The sequence below is a fragment of the Ranitomeya imitator genome, chromosome 7 (genome assembly GCF_032444005.1).
Source record: "Ranitomeya imitator isolate aRanImi1 chromosome 7, aRanImi1.pri, whole genome shotgun sequence".
In the NCBI taxonomy this organism is placed as follows: Eukaryota; Metazoa; Chordata; class Amphibia; order Anura; family Dendrobatidae; genus Ranitomeya; species Ranitomeya imitator.
In genome coordinates, this window is record NC_091288.1 from 53,469,519 (window position 1) to 53,487,730 (window position 18,212).

Genomic DNA, 18,212 nt, shown 5'->3' on the forward strand with positions numbered 1-18,212 from the left:
CTGCTTCCCGCACTCACTGACTGCCAGCCGTAAAGTGAAAGCACAGCACAGCGGTGACGTCACCGCTGTGCTCTGCTTTCACTTTACGGCCGGCAGTCACTGAGTGCGGGAAGCAGACGGCAAGGGACCTGACGGACACCAGAATGTAAGTATGTGCTGTTTGTTTTTTTTTACGCTGGTAACCAGGGTAAACATCGGGTTACTAAGCGCGGTCCTGCGCTTAGTAACCCAATGTTTACCCTGGTTCCAAGAGAACGCATCGCTAGATCGGTGTCACACACACCGATCTAGCGATGACAGCGGGAGATCCAGCGACGAAAGAAAGTTCTAAACGATCTGCTACGACGTACGATTCTCAGCAGGATCCCTGATCGCTGCTGCCTGTCAGACACAGCGATATCGTAACGATATCGCTGGAACGTCACGAATCGTACCGTCGTAGCGATCGAAATGGCAGTGTGTGACGGTACCCTAACCCAAACACACCCCTAATCCCAACCACACCCTAACCCCAACCCTAACCACACCCCTAACTCCAACACACCCCTAACCCTAATCCCAACCGTAAATGTAATCTAAACCCTAACCCTAGCCCCAGCCCTAACCCTAATGGGAAAATGGAAATAAATACATTTTTAAATTTTTTTTTTTAATTTTTCCATAACTAAGGGGATGATGAAGGGGGGTTTGATTTACTTTTATAATGGGTTTTTTAGCGGATTTTTATGATTGGCAGCCGTCACACACTAAAAGACGCTTTTTATTGCAAAAAATATTTTGTTGCGTTACCACATTTTGAGCTATAATTTTTTGTTACTTTGCCCTGAGTGGGGGCTTCACATTATATTGACTGATCGCTGATCTGACACTTTGCTGTGCACTGTGTCAGATCAGCGATCATAAAGACACAGCACGGAGGCTTCCCGGCGCCTATTCTGAGCAGGCGCTTGTAAGCCACCTCCCTGCAGGACCCGGATGCAGCCCCGCCACAATTTTGGATTTGTGCCTGCAGGGAGGAGGAGGTAAGAGACCCTCGGAGCAACACGATCACATCGCGTTGCTCCGAAGGTCTCAGGAAAGCACGCAGGGAGCCCCCTCCCTGTGCGATGCTTCCCTATACCGCCGGAACACTGCGATCATGTTTGATCGCAGTGCGCCGGGGGTTAATGTGCCAGGAGCGGTCCGTGACTGCTCTTGGCACATGGTGCCGGATGTCAGCTGCGATAGTCAGCAGACACCCAGCCGCGAATGTGAGCGTGGCTGATCACACTGGACGTACTATCCCGTCACTGGGAATTAAGTTCCAGGTCGCCTTGATGGGATAGTACGTCCAATGGGATTAAGGGGTTAAAGGCACACAACTTCCATCAAAACTTGTATGCTATTAATATATTGCAGTCATCATATTATACAGCACTTTGTACTTACAAATGCTCCTTTTTCCTTTCTACACAGTTAATTATTCTCTTTTCCATTATGTCGATGACATTGTGATTAAAAACTGACTAGCTGAATCCTTCTAAAGGTACCGTTACACTAAGCGATTTACCAATGATCACGACCAGCGATACGACTTGGCCGTGATCGTTGGTAAGTCGTTGTGTGGTCGCTGGAGAGCTGTCACACAGACAGCTCTCCAGCGACCAACGATGCCGAAGTCCCCGGGTAACCAGGGTAAACATCGGGTTACTAAGCGCAGGGCCGCGCTTAGTAACCCGATGTTTACCCTGGTTACCATTGTAAATGTAAAAAAAAAACAAAAACAGTACATACTCACATTCCGGTGTCTGTCACGTCCCTCGCCGTCAGCTTCCCGCACTGACTGTGAGCGCCGGCCATAAAGCACAGCACAGCGGTGACGTCACCGCTGTGCTTACGGCTGGCGCTCACAGTCAGACCGGGAAGCTGACGGCGAGGGAACCCGATGTTTACCCTGGTTACCAGTGAACACATCCCTGGATCGGCGTCACACACGCGGATTCAGCGATGTCTGCAGGAGGTCCAGCGACGAAATAAAGTTCTGGACTTTCTGCTCCGACCAACGATGGCACAGCAGGATCCAGTTCGCTGCTGCCTGTCAAACTCAACGATATCGCTAGCCAGGATGCTGCAACATCATGGATCGCTAGCGATATCGTTGAGTGTGAAGGTACCTTTAGGTACAAGTCTGCCTTCACTTTCTATGACTGCAGACTTGGGAATCCTGACAGCACCCACACTCTGATGTGAGGATTCACTCGCTCCGGGAATGGAAAGTTTGTGACCGCACGTATGTGATTTGCAGACATGCGGTCACGTGCCAACTAGACGTGCGCGGCTTCACTCAATGCAAGTGAATTAAGCAAGAATGGACACGTGTATCGGAATGTGCCAGGAAGTAAGCAAATCGCGATGACAGCGGGTGATCAGCGACCAAAAAAAAGGTCCTGATCATTCCCAGCGACCAACGATCTCCCAGCAGGGGCCTGATCGTTGGTCACTGTCACACATAACGATTTTGTTAACGATATCGTTGCTACATCACAAAAAGCAACGATATCGTTAAAGAAATCGTTATGTGACGGTACCTTAACCCCTTCATGACCTTGGGATTTTTCGTTTTTCCGTGTTCGTTTTTCACTCCCCTCCTTCCCAGAGCCATAACTTTTTTATTTTTCCGTCAATTTGGCCATGTGAGGGCTTAATTTTTGCGGGACGAGTTGTACTTTTGAACGACATCATTGGTTTTAGCATGTCGTGTACTAGAAAACGGGAAAAAAATTCCAAGTGCGGTGAAATTGCAAAAAAAGTGCAATCCCACACTTGTTTTTTGTTTGGCTTTTTTGCTAGGTTCACTAAATGCTAAAACTGACCTGCCATTATGATTCTCCAGGTCAGTACGAGTTCATAGACACCTAACATGACTAGGTTATTTTTTATCTAAGTGGTGAAAAAAAATTCCAAACTTTGCTAAAAAAAAATAATAAAAAAAAAAAATTGCGCCATTTTCCGATACCCGTAGCGTCTCCATTTTTCATGATCTGGGGTCGGTTGAGGGCTTATTTTTTGCGTGCCGAGATGACGTTTTTAATGATGGCATTTCGGTGCAGATACGTTCTTTTGATCGCCCGTTATTGCGTTTTAATGCAATGTCGCGGCGACCAAAAAAACGTAATTCTGGCGTTTTGAATTTTTTTCCCGCTACGCCGTTTAGCGATCAGGTTAATGCTTTTTTTTAGTTGATAGATCGGGCAATTCTGAGCGCGGCGATACCAAATATGCGTAGATTTTATATTTTTTTTATTGATTTATTTTGATTGGGGTGAAAGGGGGGTGATTTAAACTTTTATATTTTTTTTTTTATTTTTTTCATATTTTTTTTTACTTTTTTTTTTTTTACTTTTGTCATGCTTCAATAGCCTCCATGGGAGGCTAGAAGCAGGCACAGCACGATCGGCTCTGCTACATAGCAGCGATCTGCTGATCGCTGCTATGTAGCAGAATTGCACGTGTGCTGTGAGCGCCGACCACAGGGTGGCGCTCACAGCTACCGGCGATCAGTAACCATAGAGGTCTCAAGGACCTCTATGGTTACAATGGAGACGCATCGCCGACCCCCGATCATGTGACGGGGGTCGGCGATTACGTCATTTCCGGCCGCCCGGAAGCGGTAGTTAAATGCCGCTGTCTGCGTTTGACAGCGGCATTTAACTAGTTAATAGGTTACCAGCAGATCACGATTCTGCCCGCACCTATTACGGGCACATGTCAGCTGTTCAAAACAGCTGACATGTCCCGGCTTTGATGCGGGCTCACCGCGGAGCCCTGCATCAAAGCAGGGGATCTGACCTCGGACGGTATAGTACGTCCGAGGTCAGAAAGGGGTTAAGCACTATGTAGAAACAGGAGGTCAATTTTCCCTGCATGAGTCATAAGTCATTGCAAAAGTTCCTGGCAGGAGGGAGAGGGAGCAGCTGGGTCAGTATTTGAAGAGGTGAATGATTTCTACAGGGACAAGAGACTTCCTGTTTCTACATAAATAAGAGAAAAGAGAAGAATGAGCTGCATAGAAAAGCAAATTGAGCAATTGTAAGTACGAAGTGCTATATAATATGATGATCGCAATATATTAAGAGGATAAAAACTTGATGGGAGCGCTGGTTTAAGAGGTTCACACATCTTAATGAATCAGGAATGTCTGACGAGTGGCGTATACCTCTGTGCACCACGCCAGAAATCTTACTCCATTCCATGCCTGGCGTAGGAAATTCCACAGTTGGGCATGAATTAGACCCGCTGTGGTGTGATGCCCCAGTTCTTCCCTAGCTCTACCCAATATTGACAGAGCTGCATAAAACTGGTGAGAAAACCCCAAAAGTACCGAAAGCTACATTTGTACACACCTTTCGAGCTGCTCGAAAATTTTGCGAAATTCCAAAGAATTTTATATCATAATAATCTTTTTATAATAATAATAATAATAATCTTTATTTTTATATATATCAGAAATTGCTTTGAATCTGGGCCATAATCTGCAAAATCTGGAGACTAAGAGTAGAAATATTTTAGCTGCATTCAATTGTGAATCATAATTAATTCCCAAATATTTAGACTCTTCTCAGTAGCAGTTTGGACTGAATTATGCCTTTTTTTTTTTAAGGCAAGAGTTTTTTTTGACACCGGATCTCTTAGTCAATTTCTGTATTGGATCGCTAATAACCGCATTATACTTTTGTACATGTTATAATGACTTTATAAGTGACTCCCAATCTGAGCGTGGCTCACGCGTGACATTAATGTATCGGTAAGCTCCCGTAAATGTCATCTGTTCAACATGCTGTAGAAATCCTTACCTTGATTTTTTTAGACATAATGCACCTCCAGCTGTAAAAACAAACACATTACGGAAATAATCTCCCACTTATGAGGTTTTTCAGAGCACATCTTCTCCAATTGAGGGAGACGATAAATAACGCTGGTCTGTCCTATATGAGGGGACAGTACAAAGACCTTTCTGATGATCTTTTTAATCATAGACCTGAGACAGGGACAAAGGGGCATCCTCTACGTCTGGAGGAAAGAAGGTTTAAGCATAATAACAGACGCGGATTCTTTACTGTAAGAGCAGTGAGACTATGAAACTCTCTGCCGTATGATGTTGTAATGAGTGATTCATTACTTAAATTTAAGAGGGGATTGGATACCTTTCTTGAAAAGTATAATGTTACAGGGGTATTTACCCTGTAACATTATACTTTTCAAGAAAGGTATCCAATCCCCTTTGGGGCAAAAAAGTATTTAGTCAGCAATAGTGCAAGTTCCACCACTTAAAAAGATGAGAAGCGTCTGTAATTTACATCATAGGTAGACCTCAACTATGGGAGACAAACTGAGAAAAAAAAATCCAGAAATTCACATTGTCTGTTTTTTTAACATTTTATTTGCATATTATGGTGGAAAATAAGTATTTGGTCAGAAACAAACAATCAAGATTTCTGGCTCTCACAGACCTGTAACTTCTTCTTTAAGAGTCTCCTCTTTCCTCCACTCATTACCTGTAGTAATGGCACCTGTTTAAACTTGTTATCAGTATAAAAAGACACCTGTGCACACCCTCAAACAGTCTGACTCCAAACTCCACTATGGTGAAGACCAAAGAGCTGTCAAAGGACACCAGAAACCAAATTGTAGCCCTGCACCAGGCTGGGAAGACTGAATCTGCAATAGCCAACCAGCTTGGAGTGAAGAAATCAACAGTGGGAGCAATAATTAGAAAATGGAAGACATACAAGACCACTGATAATCTCCCTCGATCTGGGGCTCCACGCAAAATCCCACCCCGTGGGGTCAGAATGATCACAAGAACGGTGATCGGGAAGTAATTTTTTTTTCCCCAATATGAAGTTACTGCTTTGTCTCAAACAGTTCTGACTTCAGGTGGACGTTTACGTTTTTTTTTTCTTCTAAGTTTCATAATTCTGTACTTGTAATTTAATATTAATTTATGGCTCCGTGCTACATTTTCCTACTAATGTTTAATTTTCTTCTTTATGGTACTGCTGTATATAGGACCTGAACAAGACTTGTAGCATATAGAATACTTTGTTATTGCAGTGTGTAGGGTTCGATCAGTGAACATAGGTTCAAGTCTCCCATGTGGGTCCCGAAGAAATAATAAAAACGTAATTAAATATTTTTATATTTTGATGGGTCAGATTTACATTTTTAACTCCTAGTGTAAACAAAATGGCATTATTGCTGTTTTTCAGTCACAATATTGTCCAACAAAATGCAGTGAAATGTCATCAAAACATCATATTTATACCATAATAATATTGATAAAAACTGCTCACAATGCAAAAAGCCGCTCCACCTAAAGGGGAAAAAAATTTACTGGTTTCAGAAAATGACTACGGTACTTAAAATATGGTTATAAAAACAAAAATCACACTGAAAGAGAAAAAAGCAGCCATACTTGTAATACCATGTCCAGTCACAAATCACAAACAGGATGCAGGCGGACCCCCATGATAAAGGTGGGGGGCAGCACAGGTGCACAATACTGAAAACTAACCCAACAAATATCCGTGGGGTGTCTGCCTAGTCTACCTGCATACAGGCTGCAATTCACACCATTACGTGAGATGCATCTCTATCCGAAAAGCAGCCTATTACCAACACCCCTCCTATTATATGGTTGCCAATATCATATGTGCACCCACAGGCCAGACACCCCACATTACCCAGCCACCACTGGAGTGACCCAGCATGCACCCTGCAAAAAAACATGCAAAAAAGATGTAAATAATACATGAGGTATTGGTCGATATTTTGGCAAAAATACACAACCCGTTAAGGGTCCTCATCATCTTACGGGAACAAACACAAATGGCTACACAAAAAAATAGTTTACTCTCGCCACAATCATACGTACATGGAAAATCATGTTGCAGGGTCATAACCCTTTTATAGCAGCAGATGGTATATATTATATCATGCATATTGCCGATGTGTACATGTAGTTTGTAGAGCATAAAATGGTTAACGGCAGAATTACTCTTTAGCATAGAACAGGCTTAAAAACAGGTGGCTACTCTTTTATTTCCTAGAACTCTTGTCTGAAACATTATTACTATATTTGACAAACGTAGAAGAAAATAATGATTTCTGTGGATGTTCTGTACATGCATTTGATGAAACATTTTGTCCATTCTTCAGATGGCAGCAGGAGGACTTATTATCGTTGAATGCCACTTATGTGGGTCACTTTCCCTAGAAGAGGAGCTGTGTTCCTGCCGGCACTCTGCCTATTACCGAGCGTATAGCACTGGTTTATGTGACTTGTTAATAGCCGCTCTTATCTATTACATTTTTGAGTGATTGAGTTACGTCTTATAAAACTCAGGAATGTTGTCATCTGATTTTATTGTGGTTGTTAATTTTATAGCGCAGAATTATGTTACTACTTGCTGGTGGTATGGATAAAAAATGGTAAAAATCTCATAAATACATCAGTGGCCGGTGGTGTGACCAATCTGTAGCTGAATTTTCTCTTCTCTCCCAGCACAATGCCGTATGGCGACGAGCTGAAATGCGGACATGTTGGTTGTTGGACTATGTTTCCCTATTAGGATGTCAGTCTTTACAATGGGACATTGAATTCCTAAAATTTAACGATGGTAATATTGTGTACGGTTATTAAAGGGAATTTTCAGGAGGAAAAAAAAATAAAAGCTTTTGCTCAAGAGAAAAATCTAATCCCTCTAGCCGGGCAGCTACACTACTTGCCTTGTCAATGTATTAAGAGGTCTTACTTACTGGGGCATTTTGGTAGACAAGTCAGCCACCTTCATGGTAGACTCCGAGAGAGGGTCAGTTTATTCAGTGAAGCAACATTATCTGTTTTTTTGGGGTTTTTTTTTTGTTTTTCAGTAGGCGGACAGACCCTGGTAGTCTTTAATTGCATAATTAATTTGATTGTAATGTAGTTAGGGCCCATTTACACTGACCTATTCAGGAATGAGCTTACATAAAAATGTTCGTTTCCCAATTCTCGACCTGTCCAAACAGACCGGCAACCACTTAACATATGCAAAAACATTTGTTCGGAAGGCAAAATGTTTTTTTAAGGATGCTTATAGAATTTTCACTCGAGACATCACCCTGTGTAAACAGGGTCTACTGAGAATACGATCGTTCTGCATGCATCGATCATGTTAACGTTTGTTCTGTGCACATGGATGTGCGCTTAGTCTGTCTAGTAGGCCATTATATCATTGTTCATTGGCTTGCTTGTTGCTGATCGACTATTGTTCAATGGTTGTTGTCTCCCAGTCTAAATGGACACTAATTCCCTGGGCTTACAGTCTTTCCGGGCTAATTTAAAGTGGAAGAATTATTATTATTTGTTATTAAACACCATTTATTCCATGGAGCTTTACATGTGAGGAGGGGTATACATGATAAAAACGAGTACAATAATCTTAAACAATGCAAGTCACGACTGGTACAGAAGGAGAGAGGACCCTGCCCGCGAAGGCTCACAATCTACAAGGGATGGGTGAGGATACAGTAGGTGAGGGTAGAGCTGGTCATGCAGCGGTGTGGTGGAAATGGAAACTCTTTGAGATGGAAACTCTTTGAGACCCATCTGAAAGGGGCCAGAGAGTGTGAGGATATGGAATTTGTTTCTGGACTTCATAATGTTTATACACAAGAACAAGTATAGATGTAGAAGTGGACACACAGCATTTGATGACTTCCAAGTCCAAAGGTGTTCGGGCACATTAGAACAAAGTTGAGTAAACCTGATGATTTTTTTGCAGGGCCGAATAAATATCTGTGTTCCGGGGCATGCAAACTTTACCCCAACAGATTATGCCAGAAGGATCTGTTATGTTACATTTAAACAGATCTTTTATACTCTCTGTAGAATTAAGTCCCTTCCAGAGGTCCACCGCTTATTCCCCACTTGTCAATAAAAATGTGTGCATCTTGATCAATTGAACGTGTGTCTTAGTGGCCAGGAGGAATCACTGTAATGTGGATTTATCCGATTAGTCAATTTTTGTACTGTGAACAATTGTTCCAACCTTGCAGCAGTCATGTGATACCCCTCTAAGGTACTGCTGATTCCTACAGATCCATGTGATTAGCCTTTTTTTTCAGAGAATCCTTGTAACTAAAATGAATTGTTAAGGGGTTGTCCGGTCTTCTGATAAGTCTGCAGTCAACTCTGTGACTGCCTACTTCTGAATCCTGACAGCGTGCCATGCTCTCACACTCAGGATTCACCAGTATTTCTGGTGAGAGCGGGTGTTCATGTTGCTGCAAGTATATGATTTACATAATTCCAGCCACATTTGAAATAGATGTGTGTGGCCGAGCACGTCTAGTCAGAATGTGACTTCGTGTATGCAAATCGTAGACTTGTGGTTACGCGACCACCTGCTTTCACTGGCAATGTCAGTGAATCCGTACAGCATGTGCGTCACACACTGTCAGGTTTCAGAAGTCTGTATAGAGTCACACAGAGTTGACTGCAGACTTTTATCATAAGACCGAACTTTCCTTTAAACCTTTTGCATTGAGCATGTTTTCACCTTCCTGACTTCTGACCAGATACATTTTTTCAATACTGACCAGTATCACTTTGAGGTAATAACTTTGGAATGCTTCAAAGTTTCCACGGATTCAGAATTTTTTTTTCTCGTGACATATTGTACTTCATGTTAGTGATAAATTTAGGTCAATATGTTTTTCATTTGTGTGAAAATGTTGCAATTTTCAAAATTTTTATATTTATGTCCTTAAACCAGAGTGTTACGGTATATCACACAAAATAGTTAATAAATAACATTTCCCACATGACTACTTTACATCAGCATCATTTTTTAAACAATTTTTATTGTGTTAGGAAGTTTGAAGGGTAAAAAGTTGATCAGCAATTTCTAATTTTTTCAACCAAATTTACAAAACCAATTTTTTTAGGGACCATTTTTTTGTAATAAAAAATGCGCAAGAGTGACAGGATTTTAAACATTGTCCCCCAAAGTGCTCAAAGGCACATTCAGGAAGTTTATTAGCCCTTCAGGTGCTTCACAGGAATTAAATAAATGTGAAAGAAAAAAGTAAAAATTTAACTTTTTCGCACACAAATGTTAATTTAGCCCCAAATTTTGCATTTTCGCAAGAATAACAGGAGGAAAATGGACCTTACAATTTTTTTTGTCCCAATTTCTCCCGAATATGCAAATACGCTATATGTGGAAGAAAACTACTGCTTGGGTGCATGGCAGGGCTCGGAAAGGAACGGCATTTAACTTTTGAAATGCAAAATTAGCTGAAATAGATTGCCTAAACAGTGGAACCCTCCTCACCACCATAAGGGATCACATTTTGGAAGCTACACCCCTCAAGGAATTTATCTAGATGGGTGGTGAGCACCTTGAACCCCCAGGTGCTTCACAGAAATTGATAACGTTGAGCAGTAAAAATAAAAAAAAATCACATTTTCCAACCAAAATTTTGCTTTTAACCCCAAATTTTTAATTTTCACAAGAGTAACTGGACAAAACGACCATAAAATTTGTTGTGCAATTGTTCCTGAGTACGCCGATACCCCATATGTGGTAAAATAAAAAAAAAAATTACTGTTGGGTGCACAGCATGACTCTGAAGGAAAGGAACAACATTTTGGTTGGAATAGATTGCGGATGCCATGTCACATTTGAATAGCCCCTGACATGCCAAAACAGCATAAACCCCCCACGAGTGACGCCATTTTGGAAACTACACTTCATGAGGAATTCAGCTAGGGGTGTAGTGAGCATTTTTAACCGTCAGGCGATTCACAGAATTGTATAACATTGGGGTGAATAAATTAAAAGTTACAATTTTTTTTTTCACTAAAATGTTGGTTTGGCTCCAAGTTTTAAATTTTCAAAACAGGTTTTATTTACATTTGACACTTTGATCGCGTGTTATTCCACTTTTTTGTGTGGTATTATGAAAAAGCATGGTTTATTTGGCATGCTTTTATTAACGTTTTTATGGCGTTCACTGTAGGGGTTAAGCAATGTGGCAGTTTTATAGATTGGGTTGTTCTGGATGCGGCGATACCAAATGTGTGTACTTTTTTGTTTTTACATAAACGTAAGTATTTACTGGCAACCCTCGGCTCTCACTTAATCACGTCTCAAGGGTTCCGCAAGGGTGAGAGAAGGGACCCATTCTCACAATCTTCTAAATGCCACAGTCGTTATTGATGGCGGCATCGAGAAGATAAAACAGGGCTAACCTTACCTGGATCTGAAACAATCAGGTCTCGATAATGTCACTGGTGCAGAGCTAGCGTTCTGCATCGAAATCCCAGCGCTTGGAGGTGTGCGAGGGTCCTGAGCGCTGCAAGATCGCCAACCATAGTCAAACGTTGGCGCTGCACTTAGCCAAGCAACCTCCAATGTTTATTTCAGGGCTTCAGAGTCGTGGAGTTGGTATAAAATGGACCGATTCCTAAAATATATAATTTTTTGGGTACTGTAGTACAATGATGAATGTGCTGTAAATGTTTTCATAATTTGGGAAAGTTATGAAATGTCCTATACATGTCTGTTCTGTTCCTGATGTAAGGATCTGGGCTTTTAGTTGAGATGAATCTGTGCTGCACTTTATGTACACGCTCAGTAATGAGGCACTGCTGTGGAGTCGTGGATGAGATGAATCTGTAAACTTTATGTACGTGCTCAGTAGTGACCGGTGCTGTGGAGTCGGAGTCAGGGAAATTGAGCAGTCGGGAAGGTTTTGCTTACCGACTCAACAGCCCTGGTTTATTTACAGTCGGTGGTTTGGAAGCGGTTAACCTAAACCACTCTTTCTCGGTTTCTTGACATGGTCCTTATGATTCCTAGCCACTTTTAATTATTTTGCTGAACTTTTTTTTTTAACATATCAGGAAATATAAAAATTGGTCAGGTTTTCTTTTACTGGTCCAGTTAAATTACATTTTTAATATATCCAGTTTTTACCATTGTTTGTGGTGATTACTCTATTAAATACCTTTATTTTCCTGTTTCTAGTGCTGGCCCAAAGGGTGACAACATATACGAGTGGAGGTCGACTATTCTGGGACCACCTGGATCAGTTTATGAAGGAGGCGTATTTTTTTTGGATATCACTTTTTCATCCGATTATCCATTCAAGCCACCAAAGGTAAATCGAGCTCTTCCGAGAAACCATGTCGTCACTTTCTATAAAATCGAGCTGGTCCAGTATTTCTGGAGACTGGTGTCATCTCTTGGAGCTTGTGCTGTGCAGTGACACCAGTTTTGGATGCCACCTCCTTTAATTAAAGCATGAGGCCATCTATCGCTGTGTTGCTTATATTTCAGACACTCATTTCAGTGACTTGGCCAGAAGTTTGCCTAGTGCAGACTTCTGCATGTCCCAGCAGATCAGTAACGTGGAGGCGTGAGACTGTAACCGGACTATTGACAGCAATACTAAATCTGACTCGGAGGAGACAAATATAAAATTGCAAGACCCGAGCTGACGTTTTACATCTAGGACAGCCAGAAATAAAATACTCTACTTCTCTGTTTTTAAAGAAATGACTACCATAAGTGAGCTCAGCCGTATTCTGCGAAGTCGTGCTTTCTTTTGGAAGACTCACAAAAAGTATTATTATAAGGAGAAACCAGGGATTAGGTCATGTTAATACTGAATTCTTATCCAACAGATATTTTGCCAGTATCTGCTCATAAAGCTTTAAATTGTGATGTCCAAAATATCATCTAACGAGTGTTATAGACACATTATAGTACGAGGAGCCACAGGACCTTTAATTTTTCCTTTCCATAAAATATGTTGGCTGAAATTATTCTTTTCCAGAAGTTAAATAAGAGAAATAGTATTATATGTTAACTTTTAATAGATGTATTTCTGTTATATGCATATATATAGCAAATGTTGGATTAGGCTCGTGTGGTTGGGGTCCATTTATAATGATTTTGTTTTGGATCCAGCTTTTGAAAACCTAAGTGATCAATTTTAGTCACTGCAGGGAAAATGTAGTATTGTATGGAAAATGTTCGGATTAGTAAACCTTGATGTAATGCTCGGACAGGCCCAATCTTCCAGAGGGAACCTAAACGGCTCTCAAACTTTTAATCCATAGAAAGTGGTCTCGAATAGGGGACACCCCTCTTTGTCCACATGCCCTTATAGAACATGGTGAAAGAAGAGACAACCCTTTAAAGTAAACCTATCACCAGGTTTTCCCCATATAAAGTAGGGTCAGAACCTGTACGCTCTCATATACAGCATTCTAAAATGCTGTATATAAGTCCCCAATGTGCTCTACATAATATAACACAAAAAAAATAGCTGTTATTCTTCTCCCCTACGGTGCAATCTACTCCTGTGATCATCACAGGTCTCGATCTAGCGCTTTCTCTCTTCTTGTGATCACCGTCCTCCATCTTGCTTCATGTGGATAATGTGTCCTATGTCGTCCATACAATGTTCCCCATCATGCTCCTGCATAGTTGTACTTCTCTTTGCTCTGCTGAGGGTTGAGCAAAGTATTTTGCATGCGTCGGCACTCTTTGTTCTTTTCCCCGCACATGCATATTTTTGCTCTGCTCTCTGCTGGGCAGAGAGAAGTAAGCCTGTGCAGAAGCACAATGGGGGACACAGTGTGGATGATGTAGGACTCATTATTAACATGAAGCAAGAAGGAAGTTGGTGATCGCAAGAAGAGAGGAGGTGCTGGATCACGTTTAGTAACGCCCATCGGACTGGGCCACCCCATGGATGAGTAAAACGAAAGCTATTTTTTGTTATGCAGAGCACATTGGGGATATATGTACAGTATTCTAGAATGCCCTTAACAGGAGGAGTACAAGTTCTGGCCATACATTATATGGGTAAAACCTGGAGACGAGTTCCCTTTTAATTAGAGAAAAAAATAAAAATGTTTAAGTGATCCCAACAAAACAAAAGTAAGGAAAACGCAGAGCAGCAATCAGCAATATTAACCAAGTTGTAGATTTTGCACACTTAAAGGAGTTGTCCCATGAACAAAAGATCATTTTAATCAGTAGATCTTGGCATGATAACAATTTCCACAATTGGATGTTTTAAATAAAATGTTTGTGGGAAACCCCCTTTAAGTTCTTCAAAATTGTGCAACATTTGTGGTTTTCTCTGTCACCCACCACTTTTCTAACTTGGCGATTCTAAGCTAAATGGACGTTTTGCCAATCACATTTCAACAAATTCACTATAATTTAGGATGGAAAGTGTCTTAAATTGTAGTGTGAATCGACTCTGGTCCATAACATTACATCAGCCCCAAAAGATGCACCAAAGTCATTAATGGGCGAGTGTTGGGCATCCTAATTAGTTTCTCGCTTCTTACTCCATCTGCTTTTTCTTTGACTCTTGATAAATCAGCCCCTAAATACTATATAAATAAAAGAGGGATTCTGGGTACATTGCAGGGGCAAACAATATTGGGCAGGAGAGCAATAACATTAGCAGGCTTGACAATTGGAGAATAAACCTGAAAATGACATGTTGACCTCCCAATCTGCTGCATAGCATTCATAATCAGAGGATTTTCCTAATTGATTATCTGTGTTTAGTCTTCTGCAAAATAATGTGGATTGAAGGAATTTCACTTTTTTTCTGTCAGTTCAGACCTAAACGGGTTCTTTGCTTTAGACAATCCCTTCTTTGTTAGAGTCCACTGTCAAAGAGCTGATCATACAGTATCCCTCCTGCAGGGAGCCTAGGGATCTGTGCCGAAACTTAGCAGTAAGTGTTCAGTTTCCCTGCAGCATGACCAGAGGAAAAATTAAGCATTACACAGGAGTTGATTGAATCCATGGCTAATCCATCTAATGCAGCAGAGACCGAGTCCTCTAGAGCTAGAGCGGAGATTTTTGTAACCGTGATCCATTCAGGACCAAAAGTCAATAAAGAAACCCTTTATCTCTAAATTTTGTATTACCGTAGTATATATGAAAGCTATAAAGTTTTATCAAATTGGACATTTCCATTAATATTTATGACCTGATGATTTCATCAAACCCATTTCCACCTATTTTCAGTTTTTTTTTTCTCCAACTGTGTCCAAATTCATAAAGATCGATCATTAATATTAGCACATAGGTGTGACACACTTTAAAAGTAAGGTATTGTGTCCTCAGCGTCTTAACAGTACATCCATTGTGTTTACACCTAATGCCCCCTTGTTTTTCTTGAATTTTAGGTCACTTTCAGAACCAGAATCTATCACTGTAATATCAACAGCCAAGGAGTCATCTGCTTGGATATTCTGAAAGATAACTGGAGTCCGGCATTGACTATATCAAAAGTTTTGCTATCTATTTGTTCCCTCTTGACAGACTGCAACCCTGGTAAGCCAATATATGAAGGAAATGGGGCGATTCAGCAGATCGTAGGAGTAATCCACTAATAGTTGCGTCAAAGGCTAGATATATGATGGAAGTGGTTGCATGAAGTCCTGTGGCCGCCATAGAATAGACAAGTTAGCAGTGGTCTCCAGACAGTGGTAGCTTCACATCTACTGCAGGTTGACAGTGAAAGTTTCCACTAACGTCCTACCCCATCGCCTAAAAAAGAGACGTCATTGAACAGACAACACCCAGGAGGCTGTAGTGTAACGTAACATCCATTACAACTGCCATAAAATGTAGAGATTTTGAACATCTAAGCCAGACTCCACTGTGTGCACAATTGTTAGGCTAGGTTCACATTGCGTTAGTGCAGTCCGTTCAACGCATACGTTAAACGGACTGCGCTAACGCAAGTGCTGACTTTGGCACAGCGCTAGCGCAGATGGAGCATCTGATAGCTCCATCTGCGCTAGCAGTGACGGACCCGGAAACGCTGCAGCCCGCATCTCGGGTCCGTCACTTAATGATGGCACATCGCTAGCGCATGCCCATTGTGGGTGTGCGCTAGTGATGCGTCCGACATTGCATTCAATGGCGGCATTAACTGACTACGTTATGCCGCGGTGTAACGTAGTCCGTTTAACAGAGACACTGAACGCAGTGTGAACCCAGCCTTAGGAAAATTGTGTTTTTGATTATTAATTTTATTATTGAAGAACTAAAGAGCTGTCGGTCAATCCAAAATGTTAATAAACCTGAATATTTAATAAAGTAAAATTGAGGTTTTGATCTGTGGACTATCAACTTTTTGGGCAGCACCAATCGCAGCCCCCCTCAGACACTCATCAGAGAGGTGACTGATTTCCTTCACCCTAAGGCTATATTCACATGTTGTGTTTTTGCTGCATTTTTTTATGCAAACTGAAAGCTGCGTTTTACAGTACCAGGAAAAGCTGTGAGATTTTGGAAATCTCATGCACACGCATTGTGTTTTTTTTTTTACTGATTGAAATGGAAAACTGCTGTGTTTTTTGAAAACTGCAGCATGTCACTACTTTAGCCTACTGAAGACACACACCCAGATGCAGTCTACTATATCTGAGTGTCCACCTCCGGAGGCATATATGCTAGGAATTGATGCACCTCAGAGCACACGTTGGCACCATTATAATCTATGGTGTTGTTTGTGCAAACGCCGAATCCTGTTTTGCGGGGGTTTCGGATGCAAGACCCAACGGGACAACTGAATGTGGGCAATAACGCAGTGTGAAAGGAGCATTGAGGAGAGCAGGCCTATGCGTGAGCTACGCCACGGTTACTTAGGGCAGCTTGGTTTTATCAGACTTTGCTTTAAAACTTATGTTGTCACTTCTTCCAAACGATTAATACGACTGAACACAAATTATATTTATAGGACACAAAACGGACTTGCATCTACAGCCCATTCATGGTTTATCCGTGCTTTTGAGGATGCTGCACTTGCTGGAGTTGTTTGCACACATTGGGTGTATTATGGTGAAATATCTTGCTGATGGAACCTCTTTCTTTTCTTATTTGTAGCTGATCCCCTGGTTGGAAGCATAGCCACTCAGTATTTGACCAACAGAGCAGAGCATGACAGGATAGCCAGGCAGTGGACCAAGAGATACGCTACATAAACTGTACAGCGTGAAGAAGCACAAGGCATCTGTACAACATGCAAGGAATCTTTATAGCCTTTACAATACGGACTTCTGTGTATATGTTAAACTGATTCTACTCTCTGCTTTTATCCTATATGGTTATACTGCCCCCCAATAAAGGTAAATGCTATCAAGAGTAGAAGTTTGTAGCTGTAGATTAGTCATGTTAAAATGCCTACTTGCAAGTCTTGCTTCTTTGGGATATCAAAATGTATTTTGTGATGTACTAAGGATACCGTTCCAAACCAAATATTATTATTATAGTGCATTTTAGCCTAATTCATTATCTGTATGACGACGTTATTAAAGTTAGCTGTAGATTACTAGCAAATGTCATTTGTATTAAACCCAGAAATATTTCCAATTATGTGGTACACGCTGTTGTGAATACTGTTTAACCTTTGTCAGTTTGTACTGAAGAATTTCCTTTATCCCTTTGTAGCTCAGAGAGCACCCAATGTATTACCCCCGAACACAATAAACATGTTCCCTAAGGTGTGCGTTTCTTTGCTCCCACGTGATGAAATCAATGTTCTTTATTGAGCGACTCACAACGGGGTTCTATTCGGATTTAACCCATCAATAATTTTATTACATTTTCTGATAATCTCTGATTTTGATTCCTAATGTAATTTATGGCTGAGCTTACAAAAAGGAATCATTATGCTTTGCTTCTTTTTTGCTACGGAATTGAGATAAATAGACAGATCTATGTAAACCATATGGAGAAAACTATTGGGACACATGTTTTTAATCATTGAATTCTGGTTTTCCCTCCAGTCCCATTGCCATAGATGTATAACCACCGGCCCCTGACCATGCCCTCTGCCATTTCGACCATTTGTGGAAGAGTGGCTTATTCTAAAGGGCTCACTGACACCAGCGCGATCATGTAGTGAAATGCCATCGTCGTAACAAATCTGGTCATGAAATTTCTTCCTTCAATAATCCACTATTACCTGAGAGTGATATTACTATACAGTGGAAGGAACTGCAACAACTCGGCCACGAAATGTAGACCACACAAAGTAACAGAGCGGGGTCACCGAGTGCTGAGGTGCAGAGGGCATAAACCTCTGCTGACTTCATAACTGCCGAGTTACAACCTACTCCGGCATCAGCACAGACA

At 41.3% G+C, this 18,212-nt stretch overlaps 1 protein-coding gene across 1 annotated transcript in view; it reads left to right on the forward strand.

Annotated features, from left to right (window-relative positions):
• Positions 1-17,577, forward strand: part of UBE2E3 (ubiquitin conjugating enzyme E2 E3) — a 70,607-nt gene extending 53,030 nt beyond the window's left edge. Inside the window, exons 4-6 of the mRNA XM_069733229.1 lie at positions 12,057-12,189; positions 15,254-15,401; positions 16,962-17,577. Coding sequence (XP_069589330.1) covers positions 12,057-12,189; positions 15,254-15,401; positions 16,962-17,059 — 379 coding nt within the window. The 3' untranslated portion in view covers positions 17,060-17,577. The remainder of the gene's footprint in view (positions 1-12,056; positions 12,190-15,253; positions 15,402-16,961) is intronic.
• Positions 17,578-18,212: the final 635 nt, after the last annotated feature.